Below are 27,481 nucleotides of genomic sequence, written 5' to 3' on the forward strand. Positions count from 1 at the left end.
AAAAAAAAAAAAAAAGAAAACAATATCATCCTTCAGGAATCTCTATCTATAGCTACAAAGGATTCAACACACTCCTTTCTGGACCACTTCCAGACTTGTATGCGATACATGCTTTGGATGATTTACTTTGAGCCAAGAATTACTATCTGGTATTTGTGGGTATGGTAGTTACCTTTAGCTCTATGTAGGCACCTGGAATTGTAATGACAATGAATTTTAGTACAAATTGAGTTTTGTACTTATTTACAAAGGAATTCTGTGCGTTCAGGTAAATGCAAAGACTGGAAAATAGGAACAAATGTTATATATCCTAGATATGTATGTATCTATTTGTATATTTAAAATGGAGCAGAAAGGACAAAACAATGAAAATAATGTGTCTTCTGTAGTGGAAGAATGATCTGGCTTACAGATAAGATGTTTACATCAACCTGCAAAAAATAAATGTTGAAAAGGCCCCATAGCACCTGACAAAATTTTGATTTGCCTACTCACCCACAGGAGACATTTCTGGGACACTAGCAACGTAGGGTCCATCCAAAAACTTTGGCTCATTATCATTAATATCCTGTACTTTGATGATGAATTCCGATTCAGGCTCCAGGGGCTTCCTGGTTTCTATGTCCACAGCCTGAGCACGGAGTGTGTAGAAAGGTTTTTCTTCTCTATCCAGGCTCCTTATTGCATGAATGTCCCCTGTAGTTTCATCAATGGTGAAAACGGTGCCAGCGCCATCTCCTGAGAGGGTGTATTTAACAGTGCCCTCTCCTTTATCTAAGTCAGAATGCAGCTTTTAGGGGGAGAGAGAAAGAGACAGAGAGACAGAGAACACCATTAAAGGGATGGTCCCATATTAAAAATACTTGCAGTATAATTTTTTATCAGAAAAGTTAAAGAAAAATCTTATGGTTCCTTTTTCATTGTTTTTCTTTCTTGTTCTTTTCTTTCTTTTTTTTTTTACTAACTTTTTGATTATAAACATTTTAAAGACACAAAAAAGTAGAAAAATGCATAGTCAACATTTATATATACATATATATCCCAGAGATTCTATCATTTACCTTTTAATCAACAGTTGAGCTTTGAACAATGCAGTGGTTAGCGTTGTTGACCCCTGTGCAGTTGAAAATCTGTGTATATCTTTTAACTCTAATAAAACTTAACTACAAATAGCTGTTGACTGGAAGCCTTACCAATAATATAAACAATAAGTCAATTAACATGTATTTTGTATGTTATATGTATCATATCCTGTATTCTTTCTTTTAAGATTTTATTTATCTATTTATCTTAGAGAAAGAGAGTGGGCATGAGAGAGGAGAGGGGCAGAAGAGGGTGGGGAGAGGGAGAGAATCCCAAGCTGACTCCATGCTGAGGGGTGAGCTCAAGGCAGGGCTCAGTCCCAGGACCCTGAGATCATGACATAAGCCGAAACCAAGAGTTCGACACTCAACTGACTGAGAACCCAGGCTCCCCTTATATACTGTATTCTTACAATAAAGTGAGCTAGATAAAAGAAAATGTTATTAAGTAAACATAAGTAGGAGAAAACACATTTACAGTAATTGTATTGTATTTATTGATACCATAAGTTTATGTATTTATGAAAACAATGCATAAAAGTGAGATTTAACCTCCATGAAGTTTAAACCCATGTTATTCAAGGATCAACTGTATTTGACTCATTTCATATATAGATCACATATCTACCCTTCCATTTGTCCTTTTGTCAATCCATCTTATTTCTCAGTGTAATACAGAGATTGTCTAAGTACAGTCCTCGAATACATGAGCATGCATAAATACAACTAATTTGAATATCTGTATTTATTTCTTTTATACACTTTTGGGGATAAAATTTTCATAAAATGAAATGCATTAATCTTAAGTATATTTGTTTCACTTTAAGTAATTGTTGTAATAAACATAAATGAGCTCATCAATGCCAAATCAGAAACCCTCCTGAATATCCTGAATAAAAAAAACCAATGACCTGAATTCAGTGAGAGAGAAGGTAAAAGAACTCAGAAAACATTGAACCTTTTTGTTTGAAAGGAGAGGATAGTTTTGGCACACCAGATGGTTTCAGATATGTGTAGTAGAGTATTTCACTTTAACAGGCTGTCCTTCAATGAGTTATTCAGTATTACTCAGCCAAATGTTGGATAGAATCACCAATTATCCTTTCAGATTCACAGACAAATGACTTGCTCTCATTCATTCTATATATTTGAAATCTTGTAATATAGAAGAGTTTTGAACTTCTGCTAATTTCTTCAACACATTTATAATTCATTATATTATAGCATGTAATAAGATACACATAAATAACACAGGGGAGAGGACCAAACAGAAGATAAATTATCACTGTGATACTGTAGGTCACTGTTTTTCAAACTGGAGTTCAAGAATTATTTTTTTAAAGATTTTATTTATTTATTTGACAGAGAAAGAGAGAACAAGCAGGGGAAGCAGCAGAGGGAGAGAGAGAAGCAGGCTGCCTACTGAGCAAGGAGCCTGATGCAGGGCTTGATCCCAGGACCCCAGGATCATGACCTGAGCCGAAGGCAGACGCTTAACTGACTGAGCCACCCAGGTGCCCCTGGAGTCCAAGAATTAAAAGAAGATGACCATAGTCTTCGAAATCCATGAAGTATCCAATAATGTATATATATAATATAAATATTACATTATTTATAATTCTCTAAGAATATGTATATTCTTACAAATATATATTTTATAAATAATATAATTACACACTATATTTAAATTATATAGCATATATAGACTTATAAATGCTATGTTTTATTCAGATGCTGATCTAAAATGTTTTAACCTATTCCTACTCATTTGGGTAGGGTCATCTGATTTCAGAGTCCACATTTTTACATTTAAAAGCTCCTTCCAGTCAACAAACCAGCCAAAGAAAAAATGTTAAGCTTTTAGTGTCCATAGTCATTTAGGCTATGCTTCAAAATTTGCATATAAGCACAACATTCTTGCAAAATTTGCAGTAAGAATGTGTTCTGTATTTTTTTTTAAAGATTTTATTTATTTATTTGAGAGAGAGAATGAGACAGAGAGAGAGAGCACGAGATGGGGGAGGGTCAGAGGGAGAAGCAGGCTCCCCGCCGAGTAGGGAGCCCCATGTGGGACTCGATCCACGGACTCCAGGATCATGACCTGAGCCGAAGGCAGTCGCTTAACCAACTGAGCCACCCAGGCACCCCTGTATTTTTTTTAATATTTCAACCCACACACAAAAAAGCTTTGAAATATTTTAAATTACATAAATATCCTTTTGCGAATAGGCTCTCTGTGTATTAGTATTAGTAAAATCAAAACACACACACACACAAACAAACACAACAGTGGCTACATCTTTGTTCTTAAACTCAACATTCTGGTTTAACTTCAGTAAAATAACATCATCCTTCAAATTAATGTTATTAAAATGAATGTGTTCATTTTGTGAATTTGTACTTACTTCAAAATTTGCTCTGAAAGTATATTTGTATAAGAGCATAACAAAGAATTGATACCTGGGTAAGTGTTACAATTAAAAGAGTGAGAAAACAAAAAGAGGTACAGGATTTCGATTTTTCTTTAAAGTTTCCACATATTTCACTCAAGTCTAAGGAAAATTGCTATAAATGACAGGACGAAGATGTCCCCCCTATTTTTTTTTTACAAACTCTTATGAAGCACAGGAAGTTTCAAGTGTAAAATCAAGCTGTAGATAAATGTACTTTGAACTTAGGAATTTCAAATTACATATTTCACCCAAACTATTAAAAATATTCAACACAGTGGGTATTGCTTTTGCTTTTAAATTTATCTAAAGATATGAGACAGGCAAAAGCTCAATGCAAAAGCAAAGACTTTATAAACTGCATCCATTTTGCCAATGGCTCAAAAGAATACATGGTAATATTGTGGGAAATGAGTGAAAATTCTAAGGTTTTTACAATGTGATCCAAGTAGAGTTACAAAAAAAAAAATCCTCATTTAGCTAAAATCAGAACTGTTTTCTTTTCGAGCTGACGTAAGAATAGAAAAGCAAATGTGTTTTCAGCTCCATCCAACATTGAAATTAAATTCAGTTGCTGTTTCTCCTTACTTTTACCTTTTCCTTCTAATTTAAGCTGAATTTTGTAGAGATTGAAGCTTCAGAAGAAATATGTGAGAATACGTTAAAATTTTGAACTGGAAATGAAGTTGATTAATGTAAAATTCGTGAGAGGATTAGAATTTTTAGAGCAGTTCATTACTTGACAATATCTCACAGGAGACCACCTCCAATATCCTGCATTGTCAGGCAATATTTAAAATTAGTTATCCAATGTTGATTGAACTGGCACATGAATGACTAGCTTAAAGTATAGGTTTTTTCCAACATCAATTCTAATATTAAATAAATGACGGCCTGATGTGGGTATTGTAGATAACTTCTTTTATCGTTTCAGTACACTTTAAGTTATATTCAGTATTTTTATATAAATTGCTTTAAAAAATACATATAACTGAAAGAGCATATATATGAAAATATATTTGTGTGTATTTTTATATTTATAATATTCTGACTATATATACATATAACATGATATAAAAATCAACACTTTCAATAATGAAATAACATGATCATTTTTTATGATCACTTGAAACTCTTCAAAAAAAATTTTTTTTAAAGTAATCTCTATCCCCAATGTGGGGCTCAAACTCACAACCCCATGACTGAGAGTCACATTCTCTACCGATTGAGTCAGCCAGGTGCCCCTCTTCAAAATTATTATTTTTTTTTTTTTAAAGATTTTATTTATTTATTTATTTATTTATTTGACAGAGAGAGAGACAGCGAGAGAGGGAACACAAGCAGGGGAGTGGGAGAGGGAGAAGCAGGCTTCCTGCTGAAGAGGGAGCCCGATGTGGGACTCGATCCCAGGACGCTGGGATCATGACCTGAGCCGAAGGCAAATGCTTAACGACTGAGCCACCCAGGCGCCCGAAGGATCATGCATTTTAATATTTACCTATTTACCTATCATTATCTTTTTTCAGGGAACTGGCCTCCATTCTGAAGTTGTCTGCTGAAATAAGAAACTTCCTGAGATGTGTTTCAAGTCTTTACTGTTCTGCCTTAGAATATCTTTTTAGTCTTAAAATACATATGAGGAAATGTGGCAGCATAAAAGTATGTACTACTTAATATAGAGATCTTTGTAACATGAGTTACAAGATCTTCTGCCTGTCATTTCTATAAACACATTCAATGCAAGGGAAAGGTTCCTTGTACAGGATATGCTTCAGCAAATTTTGGTGTAATGATGGCATGTAAGTTGTAATACTCATTATCAGTTTTTGAATGATGACAAAGCCCACAGAATGGTTTAATATGATGGCTCAACAGTTAGTGCATGTGATTTGAAATAATGTTATAATGCTTTTATTTACATAAAGATCCATCAGATAAACTAACTAAAACTAGTATGAGAAAATGTTACGTGCTTTTCTTTGGCTGAAATAATCTCCTTATGTACAAAACAAACTACTTTTGCTATATTCTCCTGGGTGTACTTATAAAATACTTAGTATTTCCTTTTTGGTAGTTGCTTAATTTCCCATTCATGCTTATTCTGTTCTCAGAAACATCACAGTGGCCATTGTATTAGCTACAAAGCATTGGATTATGTTGGAGGCATTGCTTATCGACAAAAGAAGATGGGACCCAAAGATGATCTATAACTCTGCCTGAATAAGGTTGTAATGCAAAATTTCTCTCTGAAACCACTGAAGGTCCAGGAATATTTGACATTGTATTCTGTTCTACTCCCTGAGGGGACTCATTTGTTCTTCCTAGCTTGATTGTTGCCATTTGAGCAGGAGGAATACCACTTGACAAGGTTGGGAATTTTCTTTAACAGCCCAAAGTGAGTTGAGAACTCCCCTGCCTGGGTTACAGACCCAAAACTATTTATCATCTGGAAGTATTTCGCCTTCTATTTAAGGAAGTAGAAATCCATTTCAAAAAGGCCCATACCTCCCCCGAGGTATGCCAAGGCAGAGCAAAGAAGAACAAAGACTATTTTTAATGCTTGGGAGCAACAAAATCTGATGTGCTAGGATATATTATACATCCTGTTAAAGAAAAAATATGCTTTTCATCCGATGTTCTCTTTCTTTTTTCTTTTTCTCCTTGAATACTGCATGTGTGGTTACATATGAGGGGTATCCTAACTATTCTTTTAGATTGTCATATTTTACAACTTCAGCTCACCCAGATTACATTATATCATTGGAGAGTGTCACAACATATTAATAGGTACTCCTGGAGAAGTTTGAGAGGTCATTGGCGTGGTGCCTGGATTTGGGAGAAAAAATATGGGAGAAGGTTAAAATAATTTCATCCCTACATTTCCAAAGCTGTAAAACATTTTTCACAAAGCCAGGTTTTAGGTAACAAAACATTCCCTGACAATAAAATATTCTTATCAGATTTTCAGTAATGAAATCTCTATTTGAAATGAAAGTGAATTTATGCATGATTTCAAACATGGTTGTTTTTCAGAGTACTAGATAGATTTGTATGATTTATTCTACATTCAAAATAAATTTTAAAAGATGAATTTTAAATAATAATTATACATTATTATAGTTAGATGTCAGTCATTAATTTATTGTTACTTGTTACTATTTCTCCACGTTATTGTTTTTATTATTAGCCCTTACTGAATACCAGGCATTATGTTACATATTTTAGAAGCTTTATTTAGTTAAACTAATCAGTGATATGCTAGCATGATAAATAGGATAATGAAATTCTTTTTTTTTTTTTTTAAGATTTTATTTATTTATTTGACAGAGAGAGAGAGACAGCAAGAGAGGGAACACAAGCAGAGGGAGCAGGAGAGGGAGAAGCAGGCTTCCCACAGAGCAAGAAGCCTGATGCGGGGCTCGATCCCAGTACCCTGAGATCATGACCTGAGCCGAAGGCAGATGCTTAACGACTGAGCCACTCAGGTGCCCCTCCATCATGAAATTCTAATAGTTCAAAATGTAAAATTTAATTTTCAAAAGCTACATGTTCTATCTTAACTTCTTTGTATAGGCATCTAATAACTCTAATAAATCAGACAGAACCAAATCTTACCTCTAATGTAAAACATGGAATAATTGAAATCCATGATCATGAGCATGACACATTTGGGGTTAGAACCCAAACCTGTTACTTCTTACCTGGATGTTACTGTATAAGTTACTAAATTTCTTTGGATGTCAGAATCCTCATACATAAAATGTGAATTCTAACATTTATATCATAAAATTTGGAGGATACTGTAGAGAATTTAATTTCACAATGTCTATTTCCCTTCATTTCTCTCCATTTACATTCGAATGAGCCCCGTATAGCAATATTTGTTTCCATTTACATTAATTTATATTCATAGATACAAGAAAACTAATTGGATCCAAAATAATGATAGAAAACATTATCAAGCTTCTACTTTTCTCAGGCAATATTCTAAAGGTTTTATATGTCTAAAACCACTTTATTCCTCAGAACAACCCTATAAGGCAAACCCTACTATTTTCACCCTAATTTTGCAGATGCATAAATTGAGGCACAGAGAAACTGAGTTGGCTCAAGACACAAAAAGACACAAAGCTAAGATTCAAATCAGGTAGTCTAACTCCATGTATCTTTGCAACCAGCACTTCAACTAAATCAGTTCTCTTTTAATTTGAGCCATATAATGTCATTTTTCTCCCTTAACTTTCAAAACTGGGTCTCCCTTAAGAGGAAAAGACAAATAAACATAGAATTTTGGGTCAGAACTACATAGACCAACTACCCAAGTATTAGTTTTGTAATACTAATACAGTTTGAGCAAAACCAGGTTACATTATTATGGACACATGAATGAGAATAGTTTTATTCAAGAATGCTTTGTACTGCCTGTTAGTGATTGCACCAGGCACTAGAATAGAGAACGTAACAGTACTTGCTTTTAAGGAGACAGGAGTCCAGTGGGGAATAATTTGGATCATAACAAAAAAGATATTCATTCAAAACACTGTGTCTTTGGGCACCTACATGGCTCAGTCGATTGAGCGTTCGTTCTTGATTTCGGCTCAGATCATGATCTCAGGATCTTGAGATCAAGCCCCACATCAGGCTCTGCACTCAGCAGGGAGTCTGCTTAAGATTCTCTCCCTCTCCCTCTGCCCCTCCCCTTGCTCTCTCTCTCAAATAATCTTCAAATAATAATAAATAATAAATCTTTAAGAAAAAAACAAAATACTGTCTTCTACAGTTTTGAAAATTAGGAAATTTAGAAAACTGCTTGAAAAAAGCAGAAGCTTTCATAAGCATATACTGTAATAATTAAAAAGCATGTTATATTTGTGTTTTTATTTAAAATACAAAGTGGTATTACATTTATAATTAGAAATCATCTGAATAATATACTAAGTGTCAATTACATATTTGGAACAATTAATAGTCAACTAGAAAAAAGTGAACAAAATTTATGTTAAAAATATAATTTACTACTATATCAACAAAATATTTCGATGAAAATTAATTTTTTCTAAGGTTCTACACATTGTTTATACCATAATTTGCTTTGAAGCATATAGAAACCCATTATATTAAAAACATAATGGAATAACTTCATTTCATTAGAGAAATAGTCATGAGCACATGTGTGCCTTCTCACAAGAACTAATAATCAAACAGATATGTGCATGTGTGTGGGAACATTTAGACATGTGCATATCGGTGTATGGCAAAGGAAAAAAGAGAGGCACAGACAAAATCTTTGTATGTGTTTTCATGTGCTCACGCATGCACATTTTTGCAAAATGAATAAAAGGCCAACTAGATATGCATTCCATAAAACAACGCTCTTAAGGACACAATCTGAAAATTACATTATCTGCTTATTTCAAAGGTGGTTTGAAGGTGACTCATTTTCTGTAGCGTGCATTACTGTGGGGATTGCTTTATGTGTTAAAGCACAAAGCCACCTCATTGAAGTCTTTTATTTCCCCTCCTCACTTTATAATAACTACTTTAAATGGATTTTGAAAATATAATATCACAAATGCAGAAAAAATAAATCCAAGTACTTAACCGGTTGCTTTCTTGGTATTGTGAGTCAAGCTGTTTCGTGTCAGTTTTACTGTTAAGAATTCATATCTCATACTGTTATATCCTATAACAGTTTCATAAATATTATCTTATTTGCATGATAATTCATACATGAAATATTCATTTTTTTGCCCAATAGTATGAAAATGCTAAATTGCAATGTGCTATTGAGAAATAGAAATAGTGTCTATTCTGTGTAAGAAAGGCAATAAATTGCATCTTGTTTCTAAATACAGGTTAACCGAGATGTTTTTCTAAAATCTCTCATTATAAGCACATTAAAGAAGGAATCATTCTCAGGGTTCACTCGTTTTCCACTAAGGAAAACAGAATTCCCAAGAAACTTCCAAAGAGATAGTAGTTCCACTTTGACTTTGACTTTAAAAGGAAAAGAGTAAGCGATTAAAAAAAAAAATTAAAAAAAAAAATGCAAACAGCTCTCACAGATGCTGGAACCACAATTTTTACTGCTTTTAGCAAATATATATTATTGGATGCCTCAGAGAAATAAACTGATTTCAAGCTATTGCAGTTTTAAAGGTCAAAGTTATTTTTTTAAAGGAATTCAGGATTATAAAAGCAGATGCTTAATTTGACATTGAGACCTTAAGTGATGAATAAATCTCTCAAAATTTAATTGCTTTTCAGAAGAAACTGAATTGCTTTGTTATTAAATTTTCCTAATTATTCATGGAATCCATAGAACTGTGTGTGTATATGTATGTGTAGCACATTTTCCTAAAACTGACCTGAATATTATAGATTGTATAGTTGCATTATTTCCAAAATCTAAAAAAAAAAAGTTTGTTTACTGATCTCCTTCACTACTTTAAACAACTTTCTCTCTCTCTCTCTCTATATATATATATCCTTGGTTTCTGATTAAGATAAGCTATATACAGAATTTCTGAGACTAATCAGGGTCCAATCATACTTCATTGTATTATTTTAGATCATAAAACTTATGCATATTCAATACAGAATTGAATCCACATCAAGCCTTAATTCTCAATTATGGTTGAAGTCCAAAATATGGTGTGGTAGGCAGGATTCTACCATATTATCCAAGGCTTCTCTCCCATTAGGGTACATTCCCTGAATATTCCCCAGGACTGTGAAGACTATGAATTTAATTCTTACAGTTATATTATGTTGGGTGGGCCCGACCTAATCACATGAGATCTTTAAAAGTTTAAAATTTCCGCTCCCCCCCTGGGGGGGTAGAAAGAGGAAGTTAGAGACACATGCTCTTGCTGGCTTAGAAGAAAGCAGTCATATTTAAAATTGCTGATACAGAGGGGCAACCTTTAGGAGCTGAGGGCAGTCCCACATCACCACCCAGGAGTATCAAGAGGACCTCAGGTCTACAGCAAGGAAATAAATTCTGCCAGCAGTCTGAATGAGCTTGAAAGTGGATTTTCTCCCCCTCAAGACAGAACTTGACACCCAGCTGACACCTTGATTTCAATCTTGTGAGGCCTTGAACACAGACCCCCGTTATTCTGTGCCAAATTTCTGCCTACAGAACTGTGAGTCTTAAGCTGCTCCATTTGCGGGAATTTGTTGTGCAGCAATGAAAAACTAGTACTCATAAGTAATTAGAGAAATCTAATATTGTTAATTCGTTTTTTTTTAATCATGACTTTTGATTAAAAAGAGATTTTGATTTCTTGGTTATATCCCTCTACTGACACCAATTCTTTTAAGGTTCCTGAATCCCGTGCATGGAGTAGTGTTACCCCACAGGCAAGACCAAGCAACTCTCAAACAGCAACAAGATGTCTAAGAATTCAACTCAATTCTGACACTACCTGCCTAGAGATTGCATCAGATTCCACAGGTTAAGGGCTCAGTCCTACAAGACTACCTCCCTACCCTCACCTCAGACTCCAGTTGCCAGCCCCAGGTGTTCCTACACCTGTGCTTCTGACTGATCAGCTATAGATTGGAGCTTCCAACAGCCTACTCTTTAGGTTCTTTTAATTTGCTAGAGTGGTTCAGAGAACTCAGGGAAACACTTACATTTACCAGTTTATTAAGCAATATGATAAAGGATATGTCAAGAGCCAGATGAAGGGATACCTAGAGGAGGTATGGCTTACATGCTCTCTCCAGGGTGCCATTCTCCCCAGTCTCCATGTGTTCATCAACCCAGAAGCTCTCTGAACCCAGTTTTTTGGGGCTATTATGGAGTCATCATGGCATAGTTATGATTGACTAAGTCATTGGCCCTTGACTGATTCAGCCTCCTACCCCTATCCCCTTCCTTGAGGTCAGGGGGTAGGTTTGAAAGTTCTAACGCCCTAATCAAATGGTTGGTCCTCCTTGCAACCAGCCCTTGTCCTTTGGTGGGATCCAAAAGTCACCTTCATTAATAACGAGACACTCATGTCATCTTTATGGCTCTCGAGCATTTTTAGGAACTGTGGATGAGGACCAAATATATCTGAGAAATATATATTTCATCATCTGATGACCAAATACATATTTCTTATAAATCATTATGTCACAGTGCCTCAATTGTCTGATACATTATTTAATTTGTTTGCTTGTTTAATTTTTCCCTGCGTGTATCCCTACTCTACCATTTCTAGTAAATACATCTGCTCCTTCCTTTGTATAAATGATCCCATACAAATTCACCCTTTGAATCTAGTAATAATTTTAATCACTTAACTTTGTCCCTTTGACCATTCTATGGACAGAGATTGCAGGTCTGGCCAATGTTATCATCTGCCTTTCCAGTCAAAGAAGTAGCTGACTACCTCGATAGTTTCCACCTCACCCTATACCCTGGACAACATAAAGGCGGTGTCTTGAAAATAGGAGAAAATTAAGTCTACATACAAAAGGAGAATGAGAGAAATAAGGGAAGGAGTGAAGGAGTCTTTCTGACAACATCACATCAACTCCTGAAATCCTTTGGACTTTTCTTCATAGAATGAACTCATAAATCTCCTACTCTGAATTTGCTTTTGTCAGTCAAAAAAAGAAACAAACAAAAAAAGAAAGGTAGGGAATCTGTCCTTCTACATCTAAAGTCATTTAAAAAAAAAAAAATAGTGGAAGGGCACCTGGGTGGTTCAGTCGTTAAGCATCTGCCTTAGGCTCAGGTCCTGGGATCGAGGCTTAGTGGGAAGCCTGCTTCTCTGTCTCCCACTCCCCCTGCTTGTGTTCCCTCTCTCGCTGTCTCTCTATGTCCAAAAATAAATAAAATCTAAAAAAAAGAAAGTACAGCAGATTTTATTGTTGCTACCTCTTCATCTTTTATGCAATTTGAAACAACTCTGCTTCTTGTATTAGGTCAAAGTGAAATATCTGCCAATCTGAATTTGGGGATAAGGGAAACCTGAGCAATTGATCTCTGTAGGCTAAGCTCAAGATCCAGGGCAGAGTTTTCATCCAGTAAACTGTTGTGGGAAGTCAGATGAGTTGTGTTGTCTCATTCTGTACAGACATTTACATTGTGGCAAAGGTCTCTGCTCCTGCCATTCAAATAATGACAGTTAATTAAACTTTAATCAAATGCATAGACTCATTCATTGTATAGCATTCCCTACCAGTATTCTCTAAGCCGGGCATCCTAAGGATTTATCCTTAACATAGAATTTCTTACAATGAACGCTTAGCAGCTACTCATTATGCAGGATATAGAAAAAAGGAAACAGGGCCATGGTTCGCAGTACCTTCCCAGTCCTCTTCCCCAACTCAGAATCACAGGTGCACACTGGAAAAGTAGCAATCCACACAGCGCTTTTGAAATTCTCCGCTTGAACCTTATGGTACCACAATTTAACTGCTGCCTAAGCCCAATCCCCTATCTTTTTGGGGGAAACACTTTGGCTGAGCATAATTTTCCTTTAATTCCAAGTTTTGATTCCTCTCACATAAAAAAAAAACACAAAAATAATGCATTTTAGTTTAAAACAGGCTGTATTAATTGCCTTATAAAATGTTGAGTACTTTTGCTTCTATGATCCCTCTATGCGTGCAGAAATAACAAGATTTCCACTCATTTTATATCTTGAAGCCTTCTCTGAGAAGTTGGCATATCATTTGTTAGTTTTGAGTACACACTTGCTGCTAATGATGCTTGAAATTTATTGGTCCTGTTCATAGGAAGGAGAATAATAAGGCATTTGAACAGTCAGCTCAGATATATATCCCTTCACATACAAGAAAGAAAAAAAAAAGAAAGAAAAGAATAAAGCTGCCTACCTAATGTGTAAGCTGTATCTTTTGTGTCCTAGAACAATTTCTACCACGATTCTTGAACTGGCCACTCAGACCATTGCATAAATCCTTAAGTGAAGATACTGATCACCCTATCTGCCCATTATGTTGCTCACAGGCAAGAATTAAGCCAAATTATACTTGGGATCAGATATTCCAAAAACATTGTTAGTGTATTTTGCATGGGTAAGAAGGAGATTTAAAAAGAAAAGAAAAAATGGTCTTCATGCATGGCTTCTGTCATGGCATAAAATCAGGCCTTTGAAACTGGAAAGTACCTTAGACAACATTGTTTTAATTATTTCCTTCCACAAATGAGGAAACTGAGAATCAGAAAGGCTAAGTGATTTCCTCAATATCATAGAGCTAGTTAATTACAGGAATCAGAATAGAAACCGGGTTATCCAACTTTCTGCCCAGAGTTCTTTCCATTATGTGCAGTGAAAATCTCTGCTGCTATTTTCAGGCGAGTTGGCTCCTGAAAGGTACCTTATAATGTTTAATAAATCAAAATGTTTTGTGTCTATAAATTTTAAAACATTTAAAAGTAAAAAAAACAAAAAAAACAAAACAAAACCTTAGTTTTCTGATGGTTTCAGATAACATAAAACCCATCAACTGTATTTCATCAAGATTTCATACGTAAATGTGTTATGGCATTTATAGGAGGGAAACGTCAGTAGCACTAAAAAGTATCAGGGATGGAGAATATAGATTGATGCCAGGATTAAAAAGGACTCCATCAATTTCAAGCTCCATTAGCAACACAGGGAAAATAACATGCAGTGGAAAGTAGCAGACATAAGTTTTATTATCAGACTTGGGTATGTGTGTTGAGAATATAAATAAAAAGAAATGGGATCATTTGATTATTAATAATTGTACTAATATTTTCTATTTGAATAATTTATACAAATGTACTGATTATTTTTATAAGGATTATCTTCTTTGACATCATTAATAACCCCTTCCTCCTTAGCATTGAGAATGAGGAGCCTGGGGCTTGGAATATCGAAATACTTGTCTAGTATATTATTGCTCAAAAGTTGAGAGCATGGAAACAAAACTCAGGTGTCCTGACTTAGCCTAAATAATGCACTTTCTTTTTTATTTTATTTTTAATTTCACTGTAAACTATTTTGTATATTTTGCAATAAAGAAAAGGGAATCTTTCCCTCGAACATTTAACCCTACTTAAAAGGCCCCAAACCCACAGTCATGAGGCAGTACTGGTGAATAATTTCTGTACTTCACATCTTTTATCACACATTATATATTGTGGAACATAAAATTTTATGAAATTATAGTTACATGCTTGAAATGGACTTTAAATCTTTTCATTTTCTATGTCACAAGTGAGAGTTATAAACCTGAAAAATTAAAGCTGCAGTATAATTTATCTTGCCCATAAATAGTCTACTATACATTATACAGTTTTGAAGTAAACAATGATAGATAAGACTAAAAGTGATATTTCTCCATGGGAAACTATGTGATAAATTGCTAGAAAAGCCATGATATAACTGGAATTATGCCACTTGAATATAAAAAGATTCTCAGCTCCCTACTTTTACACACAATAAATAGTTGTGTATAGTTGGTTCATTGAGTACAATTTTCTTTTTTATAGGGACACAAGTCTCTCTCTTTCTCTCTCTCTCAATAGATATCAAAATGTCAAATAACACATGTACTTTTTTACAAGATTTTATTGATTAATTTGAGAGAGAGAGAGAGTGAAAGAGAGCATGAGAGCAGGCTGAGGGACAGAGGGAGAAGCAGACTCCGCACTGAGCGGGGAATCCAATGTGGGACTCGATCCTGGGAACTCCAGGATCAAGACCTGAGCCAAAGGCAGCCACTTAACTGACTGAGCCACCCAGGTGTCCAACACATGTACTTTTAATAGTCTTTTCTCATTTTTTTTTTAAGATTTTACTTATTTATTTGAGACAGAGAGAGAGAGAGAGAGAGCGAGCGAGCATGGGGGGGAGGGACAGATGGAAAGGGAGAAGCAGACTCCCTGCAGAGCTAGGCTTCTCTAGTCATTTCTCTTTATACTGCAAATAGGTAAACCAATATAAATTCCTGAGCTAACAGATTATAAATAAGTAATGTACCTGATTATATATGAATACTTATAAAATCTACAATGATTTCACACATCATGATAATGTTTTCAATTTGGGGATAAAAATTTTAAAAGTTATTACATGATACAAGTGATTTGAAGGCTGTAGATATGTTTCCTTAACAGGAAAACATCCTATAAAAAGTAAGTTTTAAAAAAGACTTCCTGGGCGCCTGGGTGACACAGTTGGTTGAGCAACTGCCTTCGGCTCAGGTCATGATCTCAGGGTCCTGGGATCGACTCCCACATTGGGTTTTCTGCTCAGCGGGGAGTCTTCTTCTCCCTCTCCCCTTCCCTCTGTGCTCCCCTTCCTCTCTCTCTCTCAAATAAATAAAATCTTAAAAAAATTAAAAAAAAAATTAAAAAGACTGTTCTTGCTTTGAATTCTCTCAGTCATATAGATTGAAGTTATAATATAAGACCTATGTGTGAGGGAGAAAAGAACTTCAATATTGGGGTGAAAATTGTTTTTTACTCTTACTTTCTCATCACTGTCCTGTATAATTGTTAATTTTCCTCCTTCCTAACCCTGTGTATTTAATTAGAATAAGCACTACCTGTACACACAGCAAAAAAAAACAACAAAACAAAACAAAAAACAATGATAACATTTAGTCATGTAGCAACAACAACAGTCAATAAGGGGGAAAGGGACAAAACTAGAATGTTCCTTCTTTATGAAATCTGAAAGTTTAAGCTTTAAAATTACACACAGACACACACACACACACACACCAATGACAATACAATTCTAGTTCCCCTCCATAAATCGTGTTTGGTTTTTACTATTAGCACCAATATGAATTTTCTCTTTCATATTATATTCCAAGTCGATTTTATGTAGTCCAGAGGACTCAAATAATTCCCTGCTTGAAATAAGACCTAAAAATTTTATGCCATAATTATAACATCAAGTCACATTAAAATACAAAAACATTTTTTTCTCCAAAATATTGGGAAAATCAGCCTACTTATTTGGAATTGTCTGAATAAAATCTCATTGATATTAAGTCTTTACAAAATATTGCCAGGGCCAGCATTTCAAGAAGAATAATAGTAAATAGTTTCTTACATAAAAAAAAGAAAGAAAATTGGGGCACCTGGGTAGCTCAGTCAGTTAAGCGCCCGACTCTTGATTTCAGCTCAGGTCATGATCTCAGGGTCCTGGGATGGAGCCCCATATTGGGCTCTGCACTCAGCAGGGAGTCTGCTTGAGATTCTTTCTCTCCCTTTTTGTCTGTCCTTCCCCCTGCTTGGGCACTCTCTTTCTCTCTCTCTCTCAAATAAATAAATAAATCTTAAATAAATTAAACATATAGAGACAATCTATTATTTTGTGTTATTGGAGTGAACGTCTCTGATGAACCACAGTTGGTCTCCTGAGAAGTTAATTCATCCTTTAGTACATTACCCAGCACAATATTCTCAGAGGAAGTCAAAAGATTTCTTCCTTCAAAATAGGACATATATAAAGAAAGAAAAATATTATATTCACTGTATTTTATACATATCTAACACATTATTTTAAAACATCACATATAGTAAATTAAATACTTAAACAATCTTAAAAGGGGTCTTAACAGACCTCTAGTTCCATTCACAGTACTTTGATTTGAAGTGCTTCTCCCATTTACAATTTCAACAGGAATCTTGCAGGGATTCCTTTATTAAAACAATAGTAGCTATTGATTTCTTTCTTTCTTTTCTAACAAACTAACTTTTATTTATTATGTTTTCTTAGCTGAGACTCATCAGTTCTTTTTCAGGTATCAATTAATGCCGAGCTATTGCTCCACCATGAGAAAATCATTGTTCAATAATCTCTAGATGCTTTTTTGTCATATACTTTTATCCTGGTCTTAAAAATGAAGCATGGATATTTAACAGGCAAACCTGAGGCAGTTTTCTCTAACAGTCCCATTGCATCTAATATTATTTGATTCAAAACATGAGTCTAAGAGCAAATAAAAATTGACTTCTTTTTTTTCCAGCTCAGAATACAAACCCATTGAACTATCCTTTCAGGTTTCATGATCCATCAGTTAACACTACACTATCTTCACAAGAAATATGATTTGATCTGAAAGGAACTGCAGCAGCCTGAAACATATATTCCCAAAATATGTCTCAAAGAGCACTGTAGCCATTAAATGACTTCTATAATGTCTGTGATAAATCTTACTATTAGTGAACAATATCAGTTAAAGGCATCTCTTTGGAACTGCTAGTCAAGACTACAGGTGCCCACCTTCTGTGGGATTTTCCAGTCATTAACTCAGAATTGTTTACTTACATTACTAGAAAAAAGAAGTCAAAATGTCATTGACACTCAGTTTTCTTTCTCCTGAATATCTTACTCAGTCATTGAAAATCATTATTGATTACATGAATTTTGAGAAAAATGATAAGTCATCTAAAAATTTTGTATCTACTGCATTTAAAATAATGTGCTCACTCTAAAATTTCTCCCATCTTATAAGTTAGAAAAGAAATGTCAAGAGATGTTCAATAGCTTGCCCAATCCTACATACCTAGAAGATAGGGAGTACAAATGCAGGTGTAAATGACTCCACACTTTCCACTTTCCACCTTTAATCATTGCAGCATTCAGTCCATGATTACACAGTAAGTTTTTCAGTAAATGACTAAATCATAAAAGACCGTGAAATATGCTACCTTTAATGCCCCTGAAGCTACATGAACTGATCCTTTTACCAATCTCTTTAATGGTATCTTAGCCTTTTGGGATCTGATTGCAAAGTTGATAATGAGTATGGCAGTCACTGCTAGTGGTCTATCCAATATCCATCTCCTTTCTCCTTATTAATAGAATCCTTCCAAATTAATAAAATCTATGATCAATGGGTTGTGTCTTGACTAGCAGTTTGCCTATTTAAAATGCCCACCTCCAATAACTTGGAGGCAGGGTAGATATGGGATTCCACCCAGGTTAGTGAGATAAACTTGAAGGCAATGTTTGTGGTTTTTAGGAAAACTGTTTTAAATGCACAGACTCATCGGTTTGTACTTATACTGTTTTTCTTGCATCTTTCCTACTTTTTTTCCTTCATCTTTTCCATGTCTTGCTGACACAAAGACTAGGCACACAGAAGCTATTTTATGAGCATGGAGAAGAAAGCAGAAAGCTTAAGATGAAGAACTGGGAAATCAAAAGGCCATTTTTGATGCTATCTTGCAGTTGCTATACCAGACCCAAGATGTCCAATTCTGGGCTTCTTTTTACACAAGAAAAATAAATCTCTACTTATTTAAGAGATTATAACTGGATTTCTGATCCATGCATTCTGACTTAGCAGATATTTTTCTTCATACAACAGTATTTATGTTTGTAAAAATCAAAGAATCACATCTATGTAAAACATATTCTTAAACTGATTTAATTTACTCTATAAAATATTCAATTGATAAATAGAGCATGAAAAATAAACATTTTTGATTGAGCCATTCTTTGTTGTATTTTTTTCCTAAATAAATACCTTATGTAAAGAAAACATTATCCTGAACTCTAATAAATAATGAAACAACCAGCTTGTAAAGAATTTGAAAAGGCAAGAAAATTTAAGAGGAACTGTCTGCATTTAAAATACAGGGCTACCGTCTTTGATGCAAATCAGATAAGACTCAAAACTTGTGTTTTAATAATATTATTTTCATTGTTTAACTATATTTTATAACAAAATATAAGATATATATTTTTAACATGTATTTTAAATATAAGATAATTAGTTCTTTATTGGCTTTATTCTCCATATCCATTCTGCTATAGAGTTAAAATCCAATCAAACCAATTACCAATTATCTATTTTTAAGTTGTATGTTTGAGTATCTGTAACTAATATGTTTGAGCAAAAGTAGTATTTTAGGAAAGTGCAAATATGAAGATTCTTTTAATACATAATATTATATAAAATTTGGCCATAACCTTTCACATGTTTTCATTAGCCAGGAGACACATAATGAAATAAAATATTTCAGTAGCCTGCAGAGACAAAATTCAGTGTGCACAGTAATACTGAAAATAATCAATGTAATTAACATCTTTATAAGCTCAGATTTCCTGACTAAAGTATGATTCTCTGAAAATGGTCTCAAAATAGATACAAATAGAGACACTTGCTTATTGAGTGCTCTAAGAAAAAGTTTGGAATGCATTTATAACTTATGGATATTGGCCTAATTGGCCTTGTTTTGAACATTATAAATTGTACTTTCAAAAGTAATGTAGTTGAAGAAAATCTTTAAACAAAAATGAGCTTTTGATTTAGTGTATATATGCCTAAAAAGTTAATTTTTTTTTCAAAGATTTTATTTATTTATTTGAGAGAGAGAAAGCACATGAGAGGGGGGAGGGTCAGAGGGAGAAGCAGACTCCCCGCCGAGCAGGGAGCCCGATGCGGGACTCGATCCCGGGACTCCAGGATCATGACCTGAGCCGAAGGCAGTTGCTTAACCAACTGAGCCACCCAGGCGCCCCAGTATTTTTCATTTTAATGATACCTGTGTGGTTACTATACATGAGTATTAAAAGACGTTACTGCCAGTCAGAAAATGGAATTTGTTTTTATAAATTTATGAATAACCTTTGCCTTATATAATATATAACATTTTCAGGGTGATGCATGTATATTAAATGTGTATTAAAATAACTGTAATCTTCACATTTTCTTCAAGTATTCATGTGAATAATATTTGAATTGGGGAGAGAATCTGAGGTGTATTTAACTGGAATTAGTAAGTGCAGTAGGTTTTCATTGTTAATTAAAATGTGATTATTTTTCTTGCACTGCTGTCCCATTATCAAAGTAACTGAATCGATTTTTTTTTTTTTTTTAAGAGAGACCGGGGCGGGGGTGCGGGGAGGTTTGGGGCAGGGAGCAGCAGAGGGAGAAAATCCCAAGCAGGCTCGATGCGCAGTATGGAGCCCTATGCAGGGTTCAGTCTCATGACCCTGAGATTATGAACCAAGCGAAAATCAAGAGTCAGACACCTCAACAACTGAGCCACCCAGGCACCCCAAAGTAACTGAATCAATCTTATAAGCCAATTATTAACACTCAAAGTAAATACTCCATTTATAGCCCCAGCAAGCTAGAAGCTAACAATTTCATTCAGTCATGGGTCTATTACATAAGGAAATCCAAGGAGAAAATGTCAGAATAAACATTATTATTGGGACTCAAGTTTTGAAATGGCTTCAATTGGATTCACAGTGGGTCATCCTTCTGAACCCTTCAGGAAAGAATCGTTTCATTGAATAATCTCAGTGTTGCATTTGACAGGGCTCACAAAGTGGGTAATTGACATACACTTAATAAGGAAAACTATTTTACTACAACATGGAAGATAAGTGTGGAGATAATAATTAAAGAAGTAACTTGAATAGTGAATCATAAATCAGGACTTGATTTTCTAGAAAAGTATTATCCAATCAGCTCGAAGTCAGAGCAGTAGATCTAGGATACAGCAACTTTAGTTCTTCTCTACCCATTCAAAGAAACACAAATTTTCCTTAGCTGCACAAGGTACATGAGAATACATTTTAGTTTATTTTATTTCTAATAAAAGAGTTTACTCTTACTGAATTCTGTAGATCAGTTTGATTTTATTCTTAACAAGTGTTGTCTGTGTATTTCCATATAAGTAACACATTATCATAGTTATCTCTTCTCTCTTTTGGTTAATATTTACTCAGAACAAAATTAAGAACAATGAGTTGGCTGCCATATTGATTTGCCTTTGGTGTATGGTCCTGAAAGATGGGTTTCCTAATCAAAATATTATGAGCAATCTTACATTACCTGGCAAATCATCTTCATCCAATATTGTGTTCTGTTAGAAGCTCTGCCCAATTCTTCTAGTGCACTCTCATGTCTTTGCTGTGTTTGTCTCTATTGACCACATCATTATTATCCTCCACAAAGCTTCTTCAAGAAAATGTTTCCCAACACTTATCTTAATTCTGTATACATATTAGGTAAATAAATGTTTTCCTTGTTTCTGAGTAAATGAATGAGTGAATGGCCAGTAGGCCGGGTGGGGGGGGGAAGATTTACTCTTACTCTAAACCAAATTCCAGAAGTATATTTAGTTTCCTTTTAAAATAAAACACTTAAAGCCTCTGGTTCTAGTAAGACATTTTTGGTTCAGAATTATCTCTTTTTTTCTCCTCTTTTTCCCAGAACCTCGAAGTAGTAATTTAGCTCTAGAAATCACAATGATTCACTAAGAAGAACCAGGAGAGTCCAATGCTGAATAAAATCTCAAATTCCAGATCTTGATGCAACATATTGATCTTTGCATCAGTGACTGAGGACTGCAAACATCCTCATCAAATTGCCAGCCAGTCCATTTTCCCTCCTTTCTTCCACCTATTCTTTTCTTCCCTATGTTTAATATCAAACTGAGAACATATGGTCCTACATTTTCATAAGACATCTGTCAAAAGTTAATCCTTCTGTCACTGTGTTTGTGGCAACTGTCAAAACCAATTGTGAAGCCAGCTCTCTGTGGGTACAATCCACAGACAGAACACTACCGGAGAAAGTGAGGGACTGTGCATATCGTCAGCGGTATAAATGGCTCCTATTTCACTTAGTAAAAGCTGAATCCTTGCAATGACCTTCAATTCCCTCTGTTACCTGACCCTCACAGCCCATTCCCACTTTTGCATTACCCTGAGCTCCTATGACTCTCCCCTTGCTCCCAGGATTCCAACCATACTACACTGCACCTCAAGGAACTTGCATTGGCTATTCCCTTGCCTAGAGTGCTGTTCCCAGATATCCACATGGCCAATTCTCACTTGCTCCAGTCGATATCATCGCTCAAATATCACAAAAATTTTAAGTATATTTGGCAATCTTATGTTCATGTAGAACACATTCTCAGTTTGAATTCCTGATCTAACTCTGGCCTACTTGTTCTTCTTAAATAACATTGGTTCCTTTCCAACACATTGTGTTAACGGTTTTTACAATGCTAACGTGGTGCTCATTGTTTCTTTGTCACCTTGCTAGACCTGAATTTCAAAGTGAATAGAAGATTTTGTCTGTTCTTAGACCCAAATGTGCCTCAAACCCAGAACAGTGCCTTGCTCACTGGGATTATTTAATACTTTTTGAAGTAATGAATAAATCTATGATCCCTACTCCAAGTTTCTTTGTAAATAACCTAAAATTGTGCATCTACTCACCTTGTTCTCCCACTCTCTGTCATGGTTATTTTAAACCTATTCAGCTCACTTAGAACCTCCAGTCCTTTCCCTTCATCTGAGCACATTTGTAAGATTATCTATGTGCTCAGACTGGTTTAATCCAATGGAAACATTTGCAGCCCTCTTTATACCAGCCTTTGATGCTGTTTACCATTTTCTCCTTGAAATAGTCTTTCTTTGGCTTCTGACCTGAGTTTCCTTCTACCTGTCTGATGCCCTCATCGGTTCCCTTTGCAGGCTTTCCTCCCTTCCCACCTACTGGATAACTCATGTCTGTGTTTTCACCCACCTTTTCTTCTTAATAGAAATGCCTTCTCAGGATGTTATTCATTTTCACAGCTTCAATCCTTATTAATACACTTAAATAACCCTCTATCTCAGCTTCTGATTTTAAGTTCCAGTCTGTTGAACATAAATATTACTCATAATTTAAATGTGACAACACTGGGGTACTGAATCGCATGTCTCAAGGCTTTAGTAAGTTGACCTATGGATGTAATATTTACAAACTAAGGAATGAAAGCTTGGGTGTTGAGTCAGATTTTGGGTGAGGCTCTATCCTTTAGTACCTCCATTAGCTTTCTTATCTTTTCTATTTCTCAATGCCCTCATCTGTATAATGTGATCACTAACAATAACTAGCATATAGGGTTATTAAAATAGATAATGCATACAAGGGGCTTGCACAGTAATGAGTTTGCATTAATCTCTCAGTAAATGGTGTCTGTTATTATTACTGATGTTAGTATCATTATCTGTTGTATTCTCTTGCATTATTTAATACTGGAAAAATTGGTCTATGAATCATAAACTCATTTTGAGAATAGAAACAGCTTCAACAACTTGTTGCATTCAAATTCATGGAATTTAGTATTTTAGAAAAATCTCTATTCTTAGATCGATTAGGAAAAATCTAATGAGATGAAGTATATAGAGATAAATAAGGAAACCAATAATGGTAATAAAAGACAAAGACTGGGTTCAGTCTTCTCATGCATTAATATAAAATGAAGATGATACACACTGACCACAAAGTAGTAATCGCTTCCTCTACCATTCCTACTTTGGAAAAATGAGACATTTTAGTGTTTGCATCAACTGGCATGCAAAATCTAGAGATGAGAAAACAATCTTTTCTGAATCATAAATACTTTGTTTTCTCTTAATTGTACTGTTGCATGGTAGGTTGAGGATCTTTAAAGAATGACTTTATAGAATTACACATTGAAAATACTGAGGACTAACCAGGCAGCTGGGAGAAGATAACTGGTAAATTAGAAATTCTCCCTCGATTTCTTTCATTTATACGAGATCACACCGTTGCCAGACTGTAGAGAAAGTGTGGGCTGGTTTCCAACACCTGTTGGACATATTGGGATGTCATGCTGTGGCTCTTCTAGATTTTTATCATTGCTAATGTTTTTTATTTATGTTCAGTTGCCGAGGAAACGTTTGTGGTGTGTGTGTGTGTGTGTGTGTGTATGTGTGTGGTGAGAAATAAAAAGAGAGAGAGATAGAAAGAGAGGCAGGAAGGGATAGAATGATAAAATAGCGGCCAATGTGGAATTTGTATTCACTCAAAGGCAAGCCCCATGAAGTCGGGGGATTTTCTGTTTTCTTCACTGCTGTGTTCCCCACATGGCTATGTTCCCACAGTTCCCTGGCACATTATGCGCATGCAACATATACTGTGGACTATGTGGTAGAAATGATAACGGAAGGAGTTAGTTATTAAAGCACTTAGAACTCTGCCTGCCATGTAATATACAAGCTCTTTAAAATGTGTTTTCAATATTAAAACTGTCAAGTTTCATAACCACTGCTGGTTCAATCACACATTGTTTTTTCCATAAACTTTCTCATGGTGACTTGTTTGTGCTTTGTGATGTTTCTGTTAGGAACTCATATCCTTAGAACTTTATCAGAGAATTTTCGAGGCCCAAGCTTAAGGAACATTCAACAGGTGATTTCGGTTTGCCTGTCCCAGGTATCTGGGATCACTTCCAACCTGAGACAATTTTTTAAGTTTATATTTTTACTTGAATTTTAAGAGAGCCCATGAATAAGTATTCTGTGGGGAGACCTCTCTTCCCTTCTCCGCAAAGGGCAATTTCTAAGACAGGCATGCTTATCTTCCATCTCCTTCTATGGGGTGGAACTTTCTTTTTTTTTATTTATTTATTTTTTAATTTATTTTTTTAAAGATTTTATTTACTTATTCATGAGAGACAGAGAGATATATATATACTTATATATATATAAGTAAATGGGTGTCCATTTCCCCATAGGGAAAATATAAAATTTTGTGTCTTTCTGCTTCAGAATTTTAGGGTCTACTCCCTATTCCTTCATGTGCCAAAAGCCTTTGAGGGGCTTTTGGCTTTCTGCTGGGAGGAGGTGAAGGTGTAATGGTTTTCAGTCCTCCCAAATCCAGGTTTATCTGACACCAGCTGCCTCCAACATGCCACCTCCCATGACACTTAGGTTCAACCCAACAGGATCAAAGTCCTAGAGCTGAGGTGTTCCAGTGGGGAAGTCAGTGCCCTGTCTGCCCTGGCTCCAAAGATCGGCCCCCTGGGTCTGTCTCCAAAAAAGGTTGGTGATGACATCGCCGAGGCAACTCGTGATTGGAGGGGTCTGAGGGTTACAGTGACCCCGACCACACAGAACAGACAGGCCCAGACTGAAGTGGTACCCTCTGCTTCTGCCCTGAGTATCAAAGCCCTCAAGGAACCGCCAAGAGACAGAAAGAAGCAGAAAAACATTATGCACCATGGAAATAGAACTTATCAAATGTGACTGTCAACATTGCTCCACAGATGTGGAAGCAGTTTTTAGCCAGAGAAATCTCTGGAACCATTAAAGAGATCCTGGGGACTGCTTAATCTGGGTCTGCCATGTTGATGGCCACCACCCTTCTGACATCGTAGATGCATCAATAGTGGTACAGTGGAATGCCCAGCTAGTTCAGAACTACAGAGAAAAATATTTCCATAAAGGATCACTTGGCAACCAAAAACAAAACAAAACAAAACAAAACAAAATACCACCACCAACAACACAAAACCCAAAAAACCAAAATAGCCTTTGAGGGAACGTTCACTACTGAGGAATTTTTGAAGCTTCCCTATGAGCAGAGGTGCAGTGACCTTCAATTCACAAATGTGTACTTACTAGGTCCTGGATTATCTTTTAAATATATGATTTACAATTAACTCACAATAAAGACTCGCTGAACTTTAATTCCTTTTCAGGGGGAAATAACCACAAGCATGCTTCTATTCACTACATATGGAAAGGTCAGTGAAGATAAACAGCATTTAAGAAGGATTTCCGGAAAAACAGCAGGCCCACCATTTCCTCTGGATATTGGAAATTCTTCTTTAGATTAAGCCAGACCAGCCTAGAACATTAATCCTCTAACACATAAAATCGAGATCTTACAGAAATGCTTTTGCAAAATGCCTTTACAAAGACCTAAAGGAAGGACATTACAAGAAAATGCTCTTTAAAACTTACCAGACTTTTTACTGTAAGGACTTTTTTTTTTTTTTTCTTAACTGTAAAGATATTTTTGGTGGTCATTTTTTTCAATCCTGGGTACCCTCTTCAAAAAGCTTAATGGGAGTGGGCGCCAGGGTGGCTCAGATGGTTAAGCGTCTGCCTTCGGCTCAGGTCATGATCTCAGGGTCCTGGGATCGAGTCCCGTATCGGGCTCCCTGCTCCTTGGGAGCCTGCTTCTCGCTCTGCCTCTCTCTCTCATGAATAAATAAATAAAATCTTTAAAAAAAAAAAAAGCTTAATGGGGGATATTTTCTTATCTATCTAAAAGGAACAGTTTGTCTTTCTACTGAGCAAGAACAATCGTGTGTGTGTGTGTGTGTATGTGTGTGTGTGTATCAGACTTTTCTGGAAAGTCTGATCATGTAACTGTGTTGTATTTTCCATATGCAGATAAATAGGAAACTTAAAGCTTCACGTGAAGCCACTTCTAGAAAGTAATTCTTTCTGGCTTGAATTTTGTATACTAACTTAGTCCTGGGTTCCATAGAATTTTTCTTACTCTAATTTTCCCTCTTTTCTGATGTCCTCCTCCAATTAATTTTATTTTATTTCATTCTGTTAAATTATATGTAATTATAAGACACTGTCCCTTCCTGAAAAAAATATAAAATAAACAAATATGCCAACAAAGATTAATATTCTATATACAATTTAAATCTCATTATTTCACATACTATCAAAGAGGGTGCAATATTTACCACTTTATAAATGCTAACCAAATTTAAAAAGCTAGAGTTTGGAAAACAAAACCATTTCTTCAAATATGTTTTATTTTAAAGGACTACTAGAGTTTATAGTCCTGGCTGGTTTTTATCTCAATAAAGTCAACTCTATTATCAAAGTATAGATTAATGGTTTAAAAATTAATTGCATTCAGGGGCACCTGGGTGGTTCAATAGGTTAAGTGTCTGACTCTTGGTTTCAGCTCAGGTCATGATCTTAGGGTCGTGAGATTGAGCCCCGTGTCAGGCTCCGCACTCAGCACAGAGTCTGCTTAAGTTTCTCTCTCCCTCTCCCTTACCCCCTCCCCGTAGCTCTCTCTTTCTCAAATAAATAAGTAAAGCTTTAAAAAAATTAATTGCATTCAAAATTTACATATGAATTTATATAATTAAAATAAACATTATATTTTAGAATTGTTATTTTAATTGTTAAAAATCAGTCCACA

The 27,481-nt window shown here is 35.3% G+C and overlaps 1 protein-coding gene across 1 annotated transcript in view; it reads right to left on the bottom strand.

Annotated features, from left to right (window-relative positions):
- Positions 1 to 27,481, bottom strand: part of CDH12 (cadherin 12) — an 875,493-nt gene that overhangs the window by 164,931 nt on the left and 683,081 nt on the right. Inside the window, exon 4 of the mRNA XM_081825789.1 lies at positions 496 to 790. Within this exon, the coding sequence (XP_081681915.1) occupies positions 496 to 790 (295 nt within the window). The remainder of the gene's footprint in view (positions 1 to 495; positions 791 to 27,481) is intronic.

Source organism: Leptonychotes weddellii, chromosome 7 (assembly GCF_054177405.1).
Source record: "Leptonychotes weddellii isolate Sample4059 chromosome 7, ASM5417740v2, whole genome shotgun sequence".
Taxonomy (NCBI): domain Eukaryota; kingdom Metazoa; phylum Chordata; class Mammalia; order Carnivora; family Phocidae; genus Leptonychotes; species Leptonychotes weddellii.